The 13,605-nt window shown below is 37.8% G+C and overlaps 1 protein-coding gene across 1 annotated transcript in view; it reads right to left on the bottom strand.

Annotated features, from left to right (window-relative positions):
* Window positions 1-13,605, bottom strand: part of TRAPPC3L (trafficking protein particle complex subunit 3L) — a 58,418-nt gene that overhangs the window by 31,520 nt on the left and 13,293 nt on the right. Inside the window, exons 2-4 of the mRNA XM_069599192.1 lie at window positions 7,702-7,865; window positions 3,623-3,720; window positions 602-701 (exon numbers count right to left, since the gene is read on the bottom strand). Of these exons, the coding sequence (XP_069455293.1) occupies window positions 602-701; window positions 3,623-3,720; window positions 7,702-7,743 (240 nt within the window). The 5' untranslated portion in view covers window positions 7,744-7,865. The remainder of the gene's footprint in view (window positions 1-601; window positions 702-3,622; window positions 3,721-7,701; window positions 7,866-13,605) is intronic.

The following is a 13,605-nucleotide window of genomic DNA, read 5'->3' as shown; positions in this document are numbered from 1 at the left end:
ACATGCATTTACAGGAAGCTTATTTTTTCCTTTGGGGAAAACATTGTTCTGGGAACAAAATGACTACACTAATATTCTCTGAGCTAACGAAAGGTTACCTCCTTCCATGTGCTGAAAATGATTATGCAAAGAAATTAGTTTGGGGCATACGTGTTACATGCACTTTAAGTTGCTTCAGTCGTGTCCGACTCTTTGTGATCCTACGTATCATAGCCCACCAGGCTCCTCTGTCCGTGGGATTCTCCAGGCAAGAATACTGGAGTGGGTTGCTATCCCCTTCTCCATACCCTTATACCTGTTATAAGGCTGCCTTTTATACTGCCTTTCTGTTTGCCTTCTCAAAACATTTTTCCCAGTGTGGGATGTACACGCCCCACATGCGGCCAGAAAAATCAATAGATGTTTAAAAGCCTGGAAGCATTTATCTCTGTTCACAGTAGCTTTATCTCTGTGCAGAAATAAAATGCGTTTTGATCAGAATTCCTTCTCTTAGTACCTAGTAACAAATACAGTTGAAACCCATTCAATTGGAGAAGAAAACCACCAAACAGGAGCAATCAAAAATTTTCAAAACATACTGCCAAAGCTAAAATGCACTTACCTGAGCAATTATGTCTGCAATTTCTGAATAACTGTGGCATCTTCCCACACAAGATCGAGCCAAAAAGTCCTCTACCAGCCGTGTTCCAATACCGTATCCCCTGTGGAGGAAGGGAAAGAGTGTGCTCTGAAAATAATATTTGAGACATTAGTGAAGTCCCTCCGTCTTCCAGCATGGATTCATCTGTTAGGACGTTTGTAAATAAATAATAAAGTAAACCAAACTTGACAGGTCAAATGGCAATTTGGCAGGGGGTTCCTTATGACATGGCCCATAGAGTACAACTCATCCAGGAAATTTTAACTAGTCTCCTTTAAGCAAAAAAGTCTGAGGAGTGAAGGCTGACCCCAACTTGACAGTGTAAATTAAAATTAAAAGAGGTTGGTGTTTGCAGCCTAATGTGTCTCATTGGCAGCTAGCTTTCTCATCACTGGCCATTATCAGAAACAGAATGAGGCTCTAGCTGACTTGTCTGCTGCAGCAGACCACTTGTCTGTGGTATCTAGATGCTCATCTTTTCTTAGCATAGTTTCCATGGTAGGAGAGCAGGTATGTCTGGGATTGGTTCTGGAAGGAGTAGAAGAAGGGAATGGAGAAATAATTTATTTGTGTGCCATTTAGTTTTCAGCTACACTGAAGTTTAGTGAACAGAACAAAAAAAGCAAAGTTCCGAAAGTCCATTTTTAAAAAACTGTAGGCAAATTAAATGTATGGGACTTGGGAGAAGGTATTTGTGTTATGTGTTCACTCTATCTCACAACAGATGGTTTGAGTGGTACCTAAAGCACAATTCTGCAAGCATTTTATTGAGATGTGATAATATATCCAAGCAGACAGATTCAACAAGATAGACCTAAAACTTTCAATCTGCTTGAGAAATTATGAACTTAACAGTGGAAATAAAAGAAAGAAGACTGTTTTTGCTTACTAACTGGCACAAAATTGGTCTTTTAATGTCACAGCCGCATGTCCATGGACTAGTGAAACAATTTGAACAGGTCAACAGAAGGCTCAACAAGTCAAAAGACATCACAGTCTGTACGGGGCTATATTTGTTCCATAGGGTTTGAAAAGGGTGGGAGTGGATATACAGTGACCAGTCAACTGGGAGAGGGAGGTGGATTTGATGTCAAAGTGATTTACTAAATCTATGAGGTTATCTGTTTATATTTCTGAGTAGATAGAAATATTCAATTTAGCTTACTTGCCTTGTAAGAAAAATGCTTTGTGATTCTAGCCAGGAAGTTCACATTGAAAAGACTTTTAAAAGACAGAAACAATAGAAATCCTTGTACCAGGATTTTAGGAAAAAATGTTTCTAGTGTTTTCCATATTATGCGTATCTGCAGGCTCAGCTACTAGGACACGTAATAGAAAGGCAGAATGTTGTAGTCAGTGCATCTTGCTTTGGTCAAAGGATGTATTTCTCCAAAGCAGATATTTTATACATCAAGTTAAAAATGTAAGATGCTTTCCACAGAAGCTATTAAAAAAATCCAAATGAGAATTATTGTTTTTCTTACGGCAAGGCCTTCTTACAGCCTCTCAAAATGCATTCTTTAACTAATATTTCATTCTTGTTTATTAAAATATGCACCCAAGTGGCTACCTATAGGTATTTTGGGGGGGTCAAATAAATGAGTGTCTTCATTTTATGCTGCTGTTCTACAAAACAATGGAAATTTAACAAGTTAAATAATCTGACTTCTAAAAATATTTTATCATGTGTTTAAGAGTAAAATATAAAATAGCTTAAAAAGCTACCACTGTTATAGACAATTTAGCTGAGGAAGTGCTCCTGACTAATTAAGAAGAAATTTTTAAAAAGAATATGTGGACCAAAATGAACAGAACTTAGAACAATGAAAAAGAACTTTCTGATAGAAAAAGGATAAGCATATAGAATGGGAGGAAAGCAAGAGCTCACAAAAAAATCTTTCAAGCTTTTCTGAATGTTGTCTTTTTTCTGTATTTCAATCAAAAATACAATGAGCGTTTTAAAAGAGGTCCAAAATGCTCATCCACACTAAATTTCCTCTTCAAACTTTCTAATGAAACCTTCTAACTAGTACAAATTTTCCAGTCATTGCTCTGTTAGAAACCTTTTAAGGATCATAATAAAGAGATTCAAGTATGTTTATAGATGTTTTATTATTAAGCAGTAATATAATACTCATATAATTGTTCTGAAAATTAAAGGCTGAATTAGTGTAGGAGAAATGTCTATTAATAAAGGAGAATGGACTTTTATTTTAAAAGGAAAGAATGAGTTCTTTATTTAATATGTTTTTAAGTAAAACAGAGTAATGTTAAACGTGTTCAGATAATAAAAACACTACGTAAGAAACAGTAAACCTCCCTTATATCCATAATCTCCTGCCCTCCCCTCCGGTTCTCTCAGGCAACTACTATTAGCAGTCTTTTCACAGATCCTTCCATAGATAGTCTGTGCTTACAGAAACACATATTTACACCAGAAGAAATTACGCTAGAACAGAAGACTTGAAAAGAAATGTGATGACCCACGATATTCTTTAAAGAGCAATTTCAGTTTTACCGGGTCTTTTGCTTACAGATCACTAGCAAAGAAATGATTTCTAATGAAAAAGAAAATGTTGCATGATTGATATTCATGGAATAAAAGCCCCTTCTTGTTGCTTTAGGCTTTAAAGTGAAGTCGCTCAGTCGTGTCTGACTCTGCAACCCCATGGACTGTAGCCTACCAGGCTCCTCCCTCCATGGGATTCTCCTGGCAAGAGTACTGGAGTGGGTTGCCATTTCCTTCTCCAGGGGATCTTCCCGACCCAGGGATCAAACCCAGGTCTCCCACATTGCAGGCAGACACTTTAACCTCTGAGCCACCAGGCTTTAGGCCTTATGGCAACACAAGTGGCAGTTATTAGAAATTATGTTCCTCTCTAGGTGGGATTTGTTGACATGGAAGAGCAGCTAAAATGGAGCAAGACAAGTCAAAAGAGGAAGACCAACTACATTCCACAAGAATAAAAAACTTCTACTCACATTGTATCTAAATATTTATTCACATCTTCATCTTTTTCATAATCCTTACAGAGTTGGGCAACCAGAGCTCCATAGGTGAGGACAAAGAGATCTTTATTCTGGGGAAAAAAGAGATAGTTTTATGTTATTGGCAAAGTTATGGGAAATATACTACTGGTCCTTTATGAAAAATTTTCTAGCCAAAAGCAGCCTTTGAGATCATCTGTTCCTTTCTTCCATCCCCTTCCCCACTAAGTGTATGTGCTCAGTTGTGTCTGACAGCTGCAATAATTTTCACTTTTGAGAACAAATTGTACCTATATTTGAATACATTGCTGGGGGAGAAAGAGCTCTGAAATAAATTTCTTACCATGAGAACATCTTTCTATGCATTTGCTTGTACAACTTACAATACGTTTTCATGGAGGAAGTTTTTTAAAATACTAATGGCTAATATAAATTCTTATTGTTCTAGAATGGCCTTTGGTATATTTTGACCATGTTTTCACTTGGAAGGAAAAATTGGGTAAGATATCTCATGAGTCTGCACAATCCCTAATAGGTTTCAGATCTGCTAAGGAGACCACCAGGCTGAACCCAACTATAGCAACAAATTTGGAGTTTTTCTTTATACTTAGAGAAAAAAGGAGAATTTTCACTTTTCTTATAGATCTCTAAAATATGTAATATTTTTCAGAATAAATTAAAAATGAAAAGTAAAACAGAATAAATTGGGTTTAGTTTACCAAAGATATGTTGAAAATATGGAAAAAAGAAAACACTAAGTTCAATCAATCCTTTTTAAGAAGTTTCTTTGGTTCACTGCAGAACTATTTACAACAGGTAGGACATAGAAGCAACCTAGATATCCATCAACAGATGAATGGATAAAGAAGATGTGGTATGGATATACAATGGAATATTATTCAGCTATAAAAAGGAATGAATTTGAGTCAGTTGTAGTGAGGTGGATGAACCTAGAGCTTGTTATACAGGGTGAAGTAAGTAAAAAAGAGAAAAACAAATATTGTATATTAACACATATATATGGAATCTAGAAAAATTGTACTGATGAACCTATTTGCATGGAAGGATTGGAGACACAGACATAGAGAACAGACTTGTGAAGACAGTGGAGGAAGGAGAGGGTGGGACAAATTAAGAAAGTCAAGAATACTGAAGTGGGTTGCCATGCTTCCTCCAGGGGAACTTCCCAACCTATGAATTGAACCTGAGTCTCCTGCATTGCAGGAGGATTCTTTACCAGCTGATCTACCAGGGAAGCCCCATATATACACTATCATATGTTAAAAAGATACCTAGTGGGAAGCTGCTGTATAACACAGGGGCCCCTGCCTGGCTCTCTGTGATGACCTACAGGGGTGGATGGGGGCTGGGAGGTAGGCTCAAGAGAGGGGGGGACATATGTATAATTATGACTGACTCACATTGTTGTATGGCAGAAACCAACACAACATTGTAAAGCAATTATCCTCCAATTAAAAAAAAAAAGTTTCTTTGTTTTGCATCTGCTATTGAAAACAAAGAAATAGAAGAGGATATCTGAGATAATTTACTACAATTCCCTCAGTCTTTCAGAGCAGGGAATGAGGCCTCAGGAGGAGCGAGTTACTCGCCCAGCTGGCCATGACTGGCAGAGCCCGGGTGGAGTCTAGGACTGCAGGCTCCTCTCCGTCATAGCAGTTTCCTTTGAGGTGCACAGAAGGCACTGCCTGGAGTAGAGGTGAGTGGGAGAGCGAGGTAGGAAGGCATACCGTTGTCAAAAATAATCTCATTTTGTGCATAATCTTATATTTTCATGAAAGATCAAATATGGATTCCAGATTAGAAGAGGTGTTTTTACCTGCAGGCTCAGGTATCTTGTATAGCACAACATGGAGGGAAAGATAAGGCCTGATAATATGTATTCAATTATTTTTTCTTAAATAAGAAGTAGAAATGACTCAGAAAACCAATAAAATAGTTTATTCTACCAAGTGGCTTCTTTGAAATGTTATATGATATTGATCCAAATACCTCCAAAATAGACCCAATACCACCGTGTCCATTCTCTTATGAGAATGGTTTATTATGATAAATATGTTTCTTTAATTGGGTACAGTATTTATTATAACTTGATAAATTTTAAATCAAAAGAATTCAAATAGTATGTGGTGCATAGGGACATAACTTCTGTTGAAAAGCTAAATCAAAATGTCATAAACATGTGTAGAATATACATTAAATAATTAACTGACATTAGACACTAATGGACACAATTCAGGCACAGGAAAAAAATGAGTCCATTAATATTTCTAGTAGGAAACCAATGATGTAAAGCATGTGATTTAAACAAAAATATTTGTTAAACAAACCACTGAAGGGTCATCATGTATTCAGTTTTAATTCCATTCTTATTTAAACCTTCCAAGAACCTAATTATGAGTTCAAATATATCTTAAAGGCAATCTTTTTAGTATTGAGTTTTTGATGACCTAGTCCTACTTAATGTAATATAAAATCATCTATTTTGTATATATTTCATTTCCTATTTCATGAAGTATGAAATCCAACCAGTTACAAGTATGAAACACAAAGAACTGCTTGATCTTTTTACTTTTACCGTTAGAGATAGAAGAAAAATTTGACACTTCTGTAGAACTGCCTGCAAATTATACAAAAAATATCTGCCTTACATATAAGGAGCCACAGCAGAAGATAAATCACTGTTAAAAACCAATATGGCAGTGTAAGAATAAGCAAAGTTGAAGGGGAGAGAGAAGTGAATGAATGCGGTTGTTGCTGCCAGCAGTAAAACAAAAGAATTTGAAAAATAGAGAAAATGAGATAAAATTATACTTATCTATGTGCCATAGCTTCAACATTGTGCCCATTTATAATTAAGGTTAAACTGAAAAAAAAATGACATTTTCTTTTCTTTCCTCTCTCTCTCTCTGGTGGGTGGATAGTAATTATGTTTTACTTCTAGCTGAGTTTCAAGCTTGGTTCCCATAAAGGCCAGTGTTCTTCATTGTGTTTCATGATCAAAGACTGTATCTTGAAAAACATGTCCAGAAGGGTCTCAGATTGATCACAAGAGAGATCAATATAAATCTATCATCACAGTTTTAAAAACATAAAAATCAATCTTTTTTTACATAAAAAATAGAACACCATTAATTATTTCAGGAGGTTTTAGATATATCAAGATAAAAATGTGTTTTAACTGATATATAAATTAAGTGACTTAGGTATAATATGAAGCACATACAATATTTTTCAGTATTTGAGGATTCCCATTAAAAAAATGAAGATTCCAGACTGGGATCTGCAGCCATTTCCAACTGGGGTGTACATGGGTTAGTCATACAATCCTAAGCATTCACGCCCAGAGTTACTTTTATGCAATGCCCTTGAGTCTGCTGAAATAATTAACAGAGTTTTAAACTTAATGATGAATTTTCACATCTGTAACTTCTGAATGCCTCTAAATCATAATAAAAGAGAGTTAAAGAAAAACACTTATCCAAATCTAATCCTCAAATAGTTTTAAAAATAACTCTGAACTTGGAATATACAGGAAAGATAAGAGCCCACACCAAGTCACAATAATAATCATATTTAAGACTAGAAAATATATTTTAAAGGCAATCTTTTTAGTATTGAGTTTTTGATGACCTAGTCCTACTTAATGTAATATATAATCATCTATTTTGTATATATTTCATTTCCTATTCCATGAAGTATGAAATACAACCAGTTACAAGTATGAAATACAAAGAACTGCTTAATCTTTTTACTTTCACTGTTAGAGATAGAAGAAAAATTTGACACTTCTATAGATATAATTCGTCAGAAAAGAAGACTTTAAAATACGTATAAAGAATTGATTATTCTCTCACAGTATGTAAAAGATCATTGTAACTATTCCCAGAAGTGTCATTCATGTTTCTCTCCACAAAACACCCCCTTTGCTGCACTGAAAAAGTCTACTTAATAGCATCACCTTTCAAAATAATTCAGAAATCACTTGGGAAAACACTTTCTCTAAAGCAAGAAAAAAAAATCTCTTTGAGAATATATTTATAAAGAGATCTTACTATTTTATGGTATTCTGGTCTTCTGTGTGCAGGACGAGACATTGTGCCTGGCAGGTGAAGAAAGTTCACCGATCTTTGTCCTTTCACGTTGCTTCTGTAAGTTCCTCCTTGCTCTGAGACTCGGGTGCTGCTTCTGCACTCGGCTGCTTTTGCCCTCGGCTGAACTGGAGAGGAAAACAATCGTAGATAGGACTGTCTTATAGCCCAGTACAGTGCCTGCAATCAAATACTGCTTCACTTGTGGGGACGAGTTGTAAACTAAAGACATAAAAGCTGAGAGTGAAAAGTCAGACCAGAAGCACTAGCTACTGAGAATTCTTTGGCCCAAGGGAGTATAAGAGTGGTGTTTTGTTCTCAGGCCAAAGCATTGTTTTAAAATCACAAACATAAATCTTCACAATCCAAGATAGATCTAAATGTTAGCATTGTTTAGTCTTTGTATTGATTGTTGTGTGAATTCGAGAAAGGATCAGCAATTTATAGACACTAAATCCTGGATTCAAACCTAATTGACAACTCTAATGGGTTTCACTTTATCCCCCAAATAATAAGTATGAAAGATCCCCACTTAGTGTGATTACAAATCCAAATTTGATAACTTTTTCTTTTCCATAAGCAGCCATTTAACGTGTGATAGAATTTGGGTGATAATATTTTCTTACAAAACTGTTGCCCAAAATGAATGTTCTACAGTTTAATAATGTATAATGATTCTGGCAGAGAAAGCAAGCCCTTAGCTTTCTTTTGAAAGTACCTAATATATTAGCTATTGAAGGCTGTTTTATTTATGCAGAAGTAGAGATACCTCAAGTTAAAAACAAGAAACCTTCTCATCTTGACAACTGCAGGGTTCAGAGGATCGAAACTATTCCAGAAATAGAAGCATAAAATTCAGTTTGAGAAAGTAGTTTCCTATTTCTTACAGCCTGAGTTGATTAGCTTTATGTGTTCTGGAAAATTCTTGCTATATAGTGACAGACTGCTGACTACTTTGGAGAACAGTGTAATGTAGTTCAAAGAGCCTAGGTGGCTTTGGAAGGCTCAGGCTTAGCTGCGTTTCTACCATTTACTGGTTGTGTCACCACGGGCAAGGCATTTTATTGCTATTTGGATCTGTTTTCACATCTGGAAAATGGCAATAATAGGCCCACCTCACAGAAGAATTGTATCAAAGAGATGATGTGTCCTGTAAACCGACTCTTGGCAACCCCATGGTCTGTAGCCTACCAGGCTCCTCTGTTGATGGGATTCTCCAGGCAAGAATACTGGAGTGGATTGCCATTTCCTTCTCCATTATAATGTACTATACAAACATGAATTACTGTAGATGATTTTTGTAGGTGATACATCAAATAGAACACTGCAATATTTAAGGTATTTCTATTAGTGCTTTTGTTCCAGGACACCATTAACAGGAAGAGCGGTTTTGCTGGGTTGTGAAGTGTGGGACTTTTCAGTAGCACATTTTAATAGCATCTTATGTTTATATTAACTGTACAGTTTACAACATGTTTTCCATTTTCTTTGGTGGTGGGGGTTGTCATTAAGTTGTGTCTGACTCTTGTGACCCCATGGACTATAGCCCTCCAGACTCCTCTGTCCTTGTGATTTCCCAGGCAAGAATACTGGAGTGGGTTGCCATTTCCTTCTCCAGGGTGTCTTCTGACCTAGGAATTGAACTCACATCTCCTGTGTCTCCTGCATTGGCACACTAAGCCATCTGGTCTCATTTTAACTTAATTACACCCTTGAAGTATTCAGTACTGTAATCGTGACATTTTAAAGGATAGAAATCTAAAAGTCAGAGCTTAAGAAATTTGTTCAAGATTAGCTGATACTAAAGCTGAAGCTCCAATATTTTGGCCATTTGATGCTACGAGCTGACTCGTTAGAAAAGACCCTGATTCTGGAAAAAATTGAAAGCAGGAAAAGGGGATGACAGAGGATGAGATGGTTGGATGGCATCACCGATTCAATGGACATGAGTCTGAGTGAGCTCCGGGAGCTGGTGATGGACAAGGAAGCCTGGCGTGCTGCAGTCCATACGGTCACAAAGAGTCGGACACGACTGAGTGACCGAACAACAACAACAAGCTGGAAAGTGGATAACAAAGAGGAATTGCACTAAATCCCCTGACTCCAAATCAGCAATGTCTTTTTTTTATTTTCACTGCTCATATGCTACTTACGTTAGAGCAAAATATTTTAGAGGTCGACTCACAAAATCTCAGAAGGTATGCTGACAGTATGTTGCAGGGCCCAGTTTGAGGGTAATTCTGGGTTCTAGATGAAAGATCCAGAGAAAAACAGAAAAAGTCTGTGTACTTGGTGGGAGGTGAATGATGATACAGGAACTGATTTCACTAAACTAATGCTGTGGTGACATCAGGGGCACTGGGAGAATTCAGGACATCCTGGATTCATTAGAAAAAGCCAGGACTTCCCTCGTGATCCAGTGGATAAGACTCCACCTACTGATGAAGGGCACTCAGGTTCAATCCCTGGTCTGGAAAGATTTCATATGCCAAGGAGCAACTAAAGCCCATGTGCTACAACTCCCCCAACACCTGCCCCCCATCACCCCCACCCCCAGAGGATGCTCCACACAAGAGAAGCCACCCTAAGGGAACCCACTGAAAAGAAGAGTAGCCCCTGCTTGCAGAAACTGGAGAAAGCCCGTGAGCAGCAATGAAGACCCAGAGCAACTACAAATAAATACATAAATACATAATTTAAAAAAGAAAACCCCAGCTCTTTCCTGGGTGGTTGGGTCTCCCCCCCTCCCACCCCTGCAGCCAGGACCACGGGGCTTAAGGTAGGAGCCCCTGCCTGGCGGGCCTGTGCAAAAACACAACCGACACAACCACAGCTCTGGTGCTCAGACCCTGAAATCTACTTGCCTTCAGCAGCTCTTCCGATCCGAGCGAGCCTTGCATTCCCCAGGCTCTTTCTTTTTATGCAAAACCATCCTTCACTTAAATAGAGAGGAAGGCACAGAGACTGTGTTTCAAACAGGTTGCTGTTGTTTAGTGGCTAAGTCAGCTCCGACTCTTTGACGACCCCACAGGCTGTATGATTCTACTTTTCTGCCTTGGCAGCAAATTAGGAAGAGCAATCAGTTCAAAAGAATGCCGAAGAGGAAAGTTTCCCTCTTTCGTTAAGTATTCTTTCTGTAACTGAGGACTGAATTTGGAGCCTGGGTTGGAAGAATGACACATTCATCAATCTCATCTTATCTGCACAGCAGCCAATCAACACAAGTAAGTGGTGAACTGGGCCACCCCCTATACCGGCCTTTGAAGAAATACCCGGGCAGCTGAGTAGAGAACTGGGGAGAGGCAAAGAGGAGGACGCCTATGGATTTGTCAGCAGTATATTTACTATGTGAGCTCATCCACAAACTCTCAGACACGGCAAAGCCACTTCAAATACTATAACGTCTGGTCCAGGGGCTTGTCATCGTTTTGCAGCTTCTTTTTCTATTTAAGCCTGCTTCTGGTGTTTAAGTGAATTTCTTTTCATAAAATAAGTATTAATTTGCTCAGCATCCCTACCCCTCTGAGGACAGCACTGTCTCTCAGACCTGATTCCCCATACTGGTGTTACCTGTGTGTGCTCAGTGAATGAGCTAGGGTATTCCTGCCAAGGGGTAGATGCTTTATGTTGGTTAGACAGGCAGCGGGCTTCCCTGTGGCTTAGATGGTAAAGAATCTGCCTGCAATGCAGGAGACCTAGATTCGATCCCTGGGTTGAGAAGATACCCTGGAGAAGGAAATGGCAATCCACTCCAGTATTCTTGCCTGGAAAATCCCATGGACAGAAGAGCTGGGCAGGCTACAGTCTATGGGGTCGCAAAGAGTCAGACACGACTGAGCCTTTAACACATTCACTTTCATTCAGACAGGCAACAGCAGAGTATCTTTAACAAGGACACCATTTGGCTATAAAGCCCCAAAGACAATTATTATCCATGGATGTGACCATTCACGATCATTGACAAGGTATGTGCTGGTACTGCAGACAGTCAATTCTTTCAATAGTAAATGAAAATAAATACTTAAGAATCTGTAACAACAAATTTCTTTACAGCAAGACTTTGACACTTCAGTATGACTTCTAATCAATGTTCCCTGAAAGAGTGGCCTAGTTTCCTTCTCCACTTTCTTACTTACCATATACTCTATTACATGGGGTTTTAAAACATTACATTATAGACATAAGGAAGATGTAGTACTTACTACCAAGCTCTACTGAACAAGTTGCTGTATATAATTCAGTTTTTGTTTTAAGCATTAAAGCAATAGTGATACAGTTGAAATAGTCTGTACCCTTCTTAATCTTATTCTTTCCTCCTCAGTGGCCACCACTACCCGAAACTTGATATTTGTTGTTTCTGTACATGTTTCGAAATTCTACAGATGTCAGTAACTACGAAGAATATATAATATTATTTTATTTTAAAACTTGACAGAATGTAACATGCTGCAGGTATCATACAGCTTGTATTCTTAAAAATTATTTAAGATTTATCTATATTCATACCTGTCATTCTAATTTATTTATTTTTCACAGAGGCTCAGCAAACTTTTTCTATAAAGGGCTGGATAGTAAATATTTTCAGTTTTAAGGCCTCACAGACTCTTGTCACAAACTACTCAACTCTGCTCAGGTGGTGGGAAAGCAGTTAGACAATTAGGAACCAGCGTGGATACGTGCTAATAAAACTTTATAAACACTCAGATTTGGATTTCATGTAATTTTCACATGTCATAAAATATTGAAAAAAAATCCAAACTGTTTAAAAAGGTAAAAATTATTCTTGGTTTAAAAGGCTTACAAAGCAGGCAGTGGGTCAATTTGGTACATGAATTATATATAGGCTGCCAACTCCTACTCTATAGCATTCTATTACCATAGTTTCTCAAACTGTTTCCTTGTTATTAGACATTAATGTTGAAATTTCCTTTGTGATCTTGTATATGATCAGTATGTTTTAGCAAGGGATTTACAGAGAACTTATAAAAATAGTGCATTCTATATTTTTAGGGTATGGAATACTAGATGTTAAACAAAGCTTGCCAATTTTGTTCTTCCGTATCTTTTATATCCTTTCAATGTTTATCTCCGTCCCTGGAATTCTCCAGGCAAGAACACTGGAGTGGGTTGCCATTTCCTTCTCCAATGCATGAAAGTGAAAAGTGAAAGTGAAGTCGCTCAGTTATCTCCGACTCTCAGTGACCCCATGGACTGCAGCCTACCAGGCTCCTCCGTCCATGGATTTTCCAGGCAAGAGTACTGGGGTGGGGTGCCATTGCCTTCTCCCAATGTTTATCTCCTAATGTTTCCTTGATCATTTCTCATATGTTAAAAATCTCTTTGATTATAAAAATTTTTCCTTATAATTTGACATTTTTGCTTTATATATTTCAGTAATACAGTCATGGACAAGTTGATGACTGTCTTATCTCATAAAGTATCATTCCTTTCTTATGACTGAGTCTTCAAAATTAGCCCTGTTCACACTTGTTTGCCTTTAGCTCACTTTTGCCTTATATTAATGTTATTTCCAAGGGTATACATTTTGGTACCTTTAGTTTTCAAGCTTTGTGTGTTTTAGGTTGTCACTTGTAAGTGGCATGACTCTGTTTTTTCATCTCTGTAGGTGCATTTACCCCAGCTCTGGTGTGGCAGTTAAAGGCATGTGCCAGACCTCCTGAAGCCTGGTCCCAGCCCTTTCCCTCATCTCTGCGTGGCCCTGTGCAGTTTCCTTTCTCTCTCCACACTATACTTTTCTCATCTGTAAAGAAGCTGAGGATAATGTTAGTACCTCATCACAGGATTATTATGGAGATTAAATAATGTTCTTACCTGGCATGTAGTGAGCACTCAATAATTGTTAGCTAT

Source organism: Ovis canadensis, chromosome 8 (genome assembly GCF_042477335.2).
Source record: "Ovis canadensis isolate MfBH-ARS-UI-01 breed Bighorn chromosome 8, ARS-UI_OviCan_v2, whole genome shotgun sequence".
Classification (NCBI taxonomy): Eukaryota; Metazoa; Chordata; class Mammalia; order Artiodactyla; family Bovidae; genus Ovis; species Ovis canadensis.
This window is presented reverse-complemented; position numbering and strand designations above follow the sequence as displayed.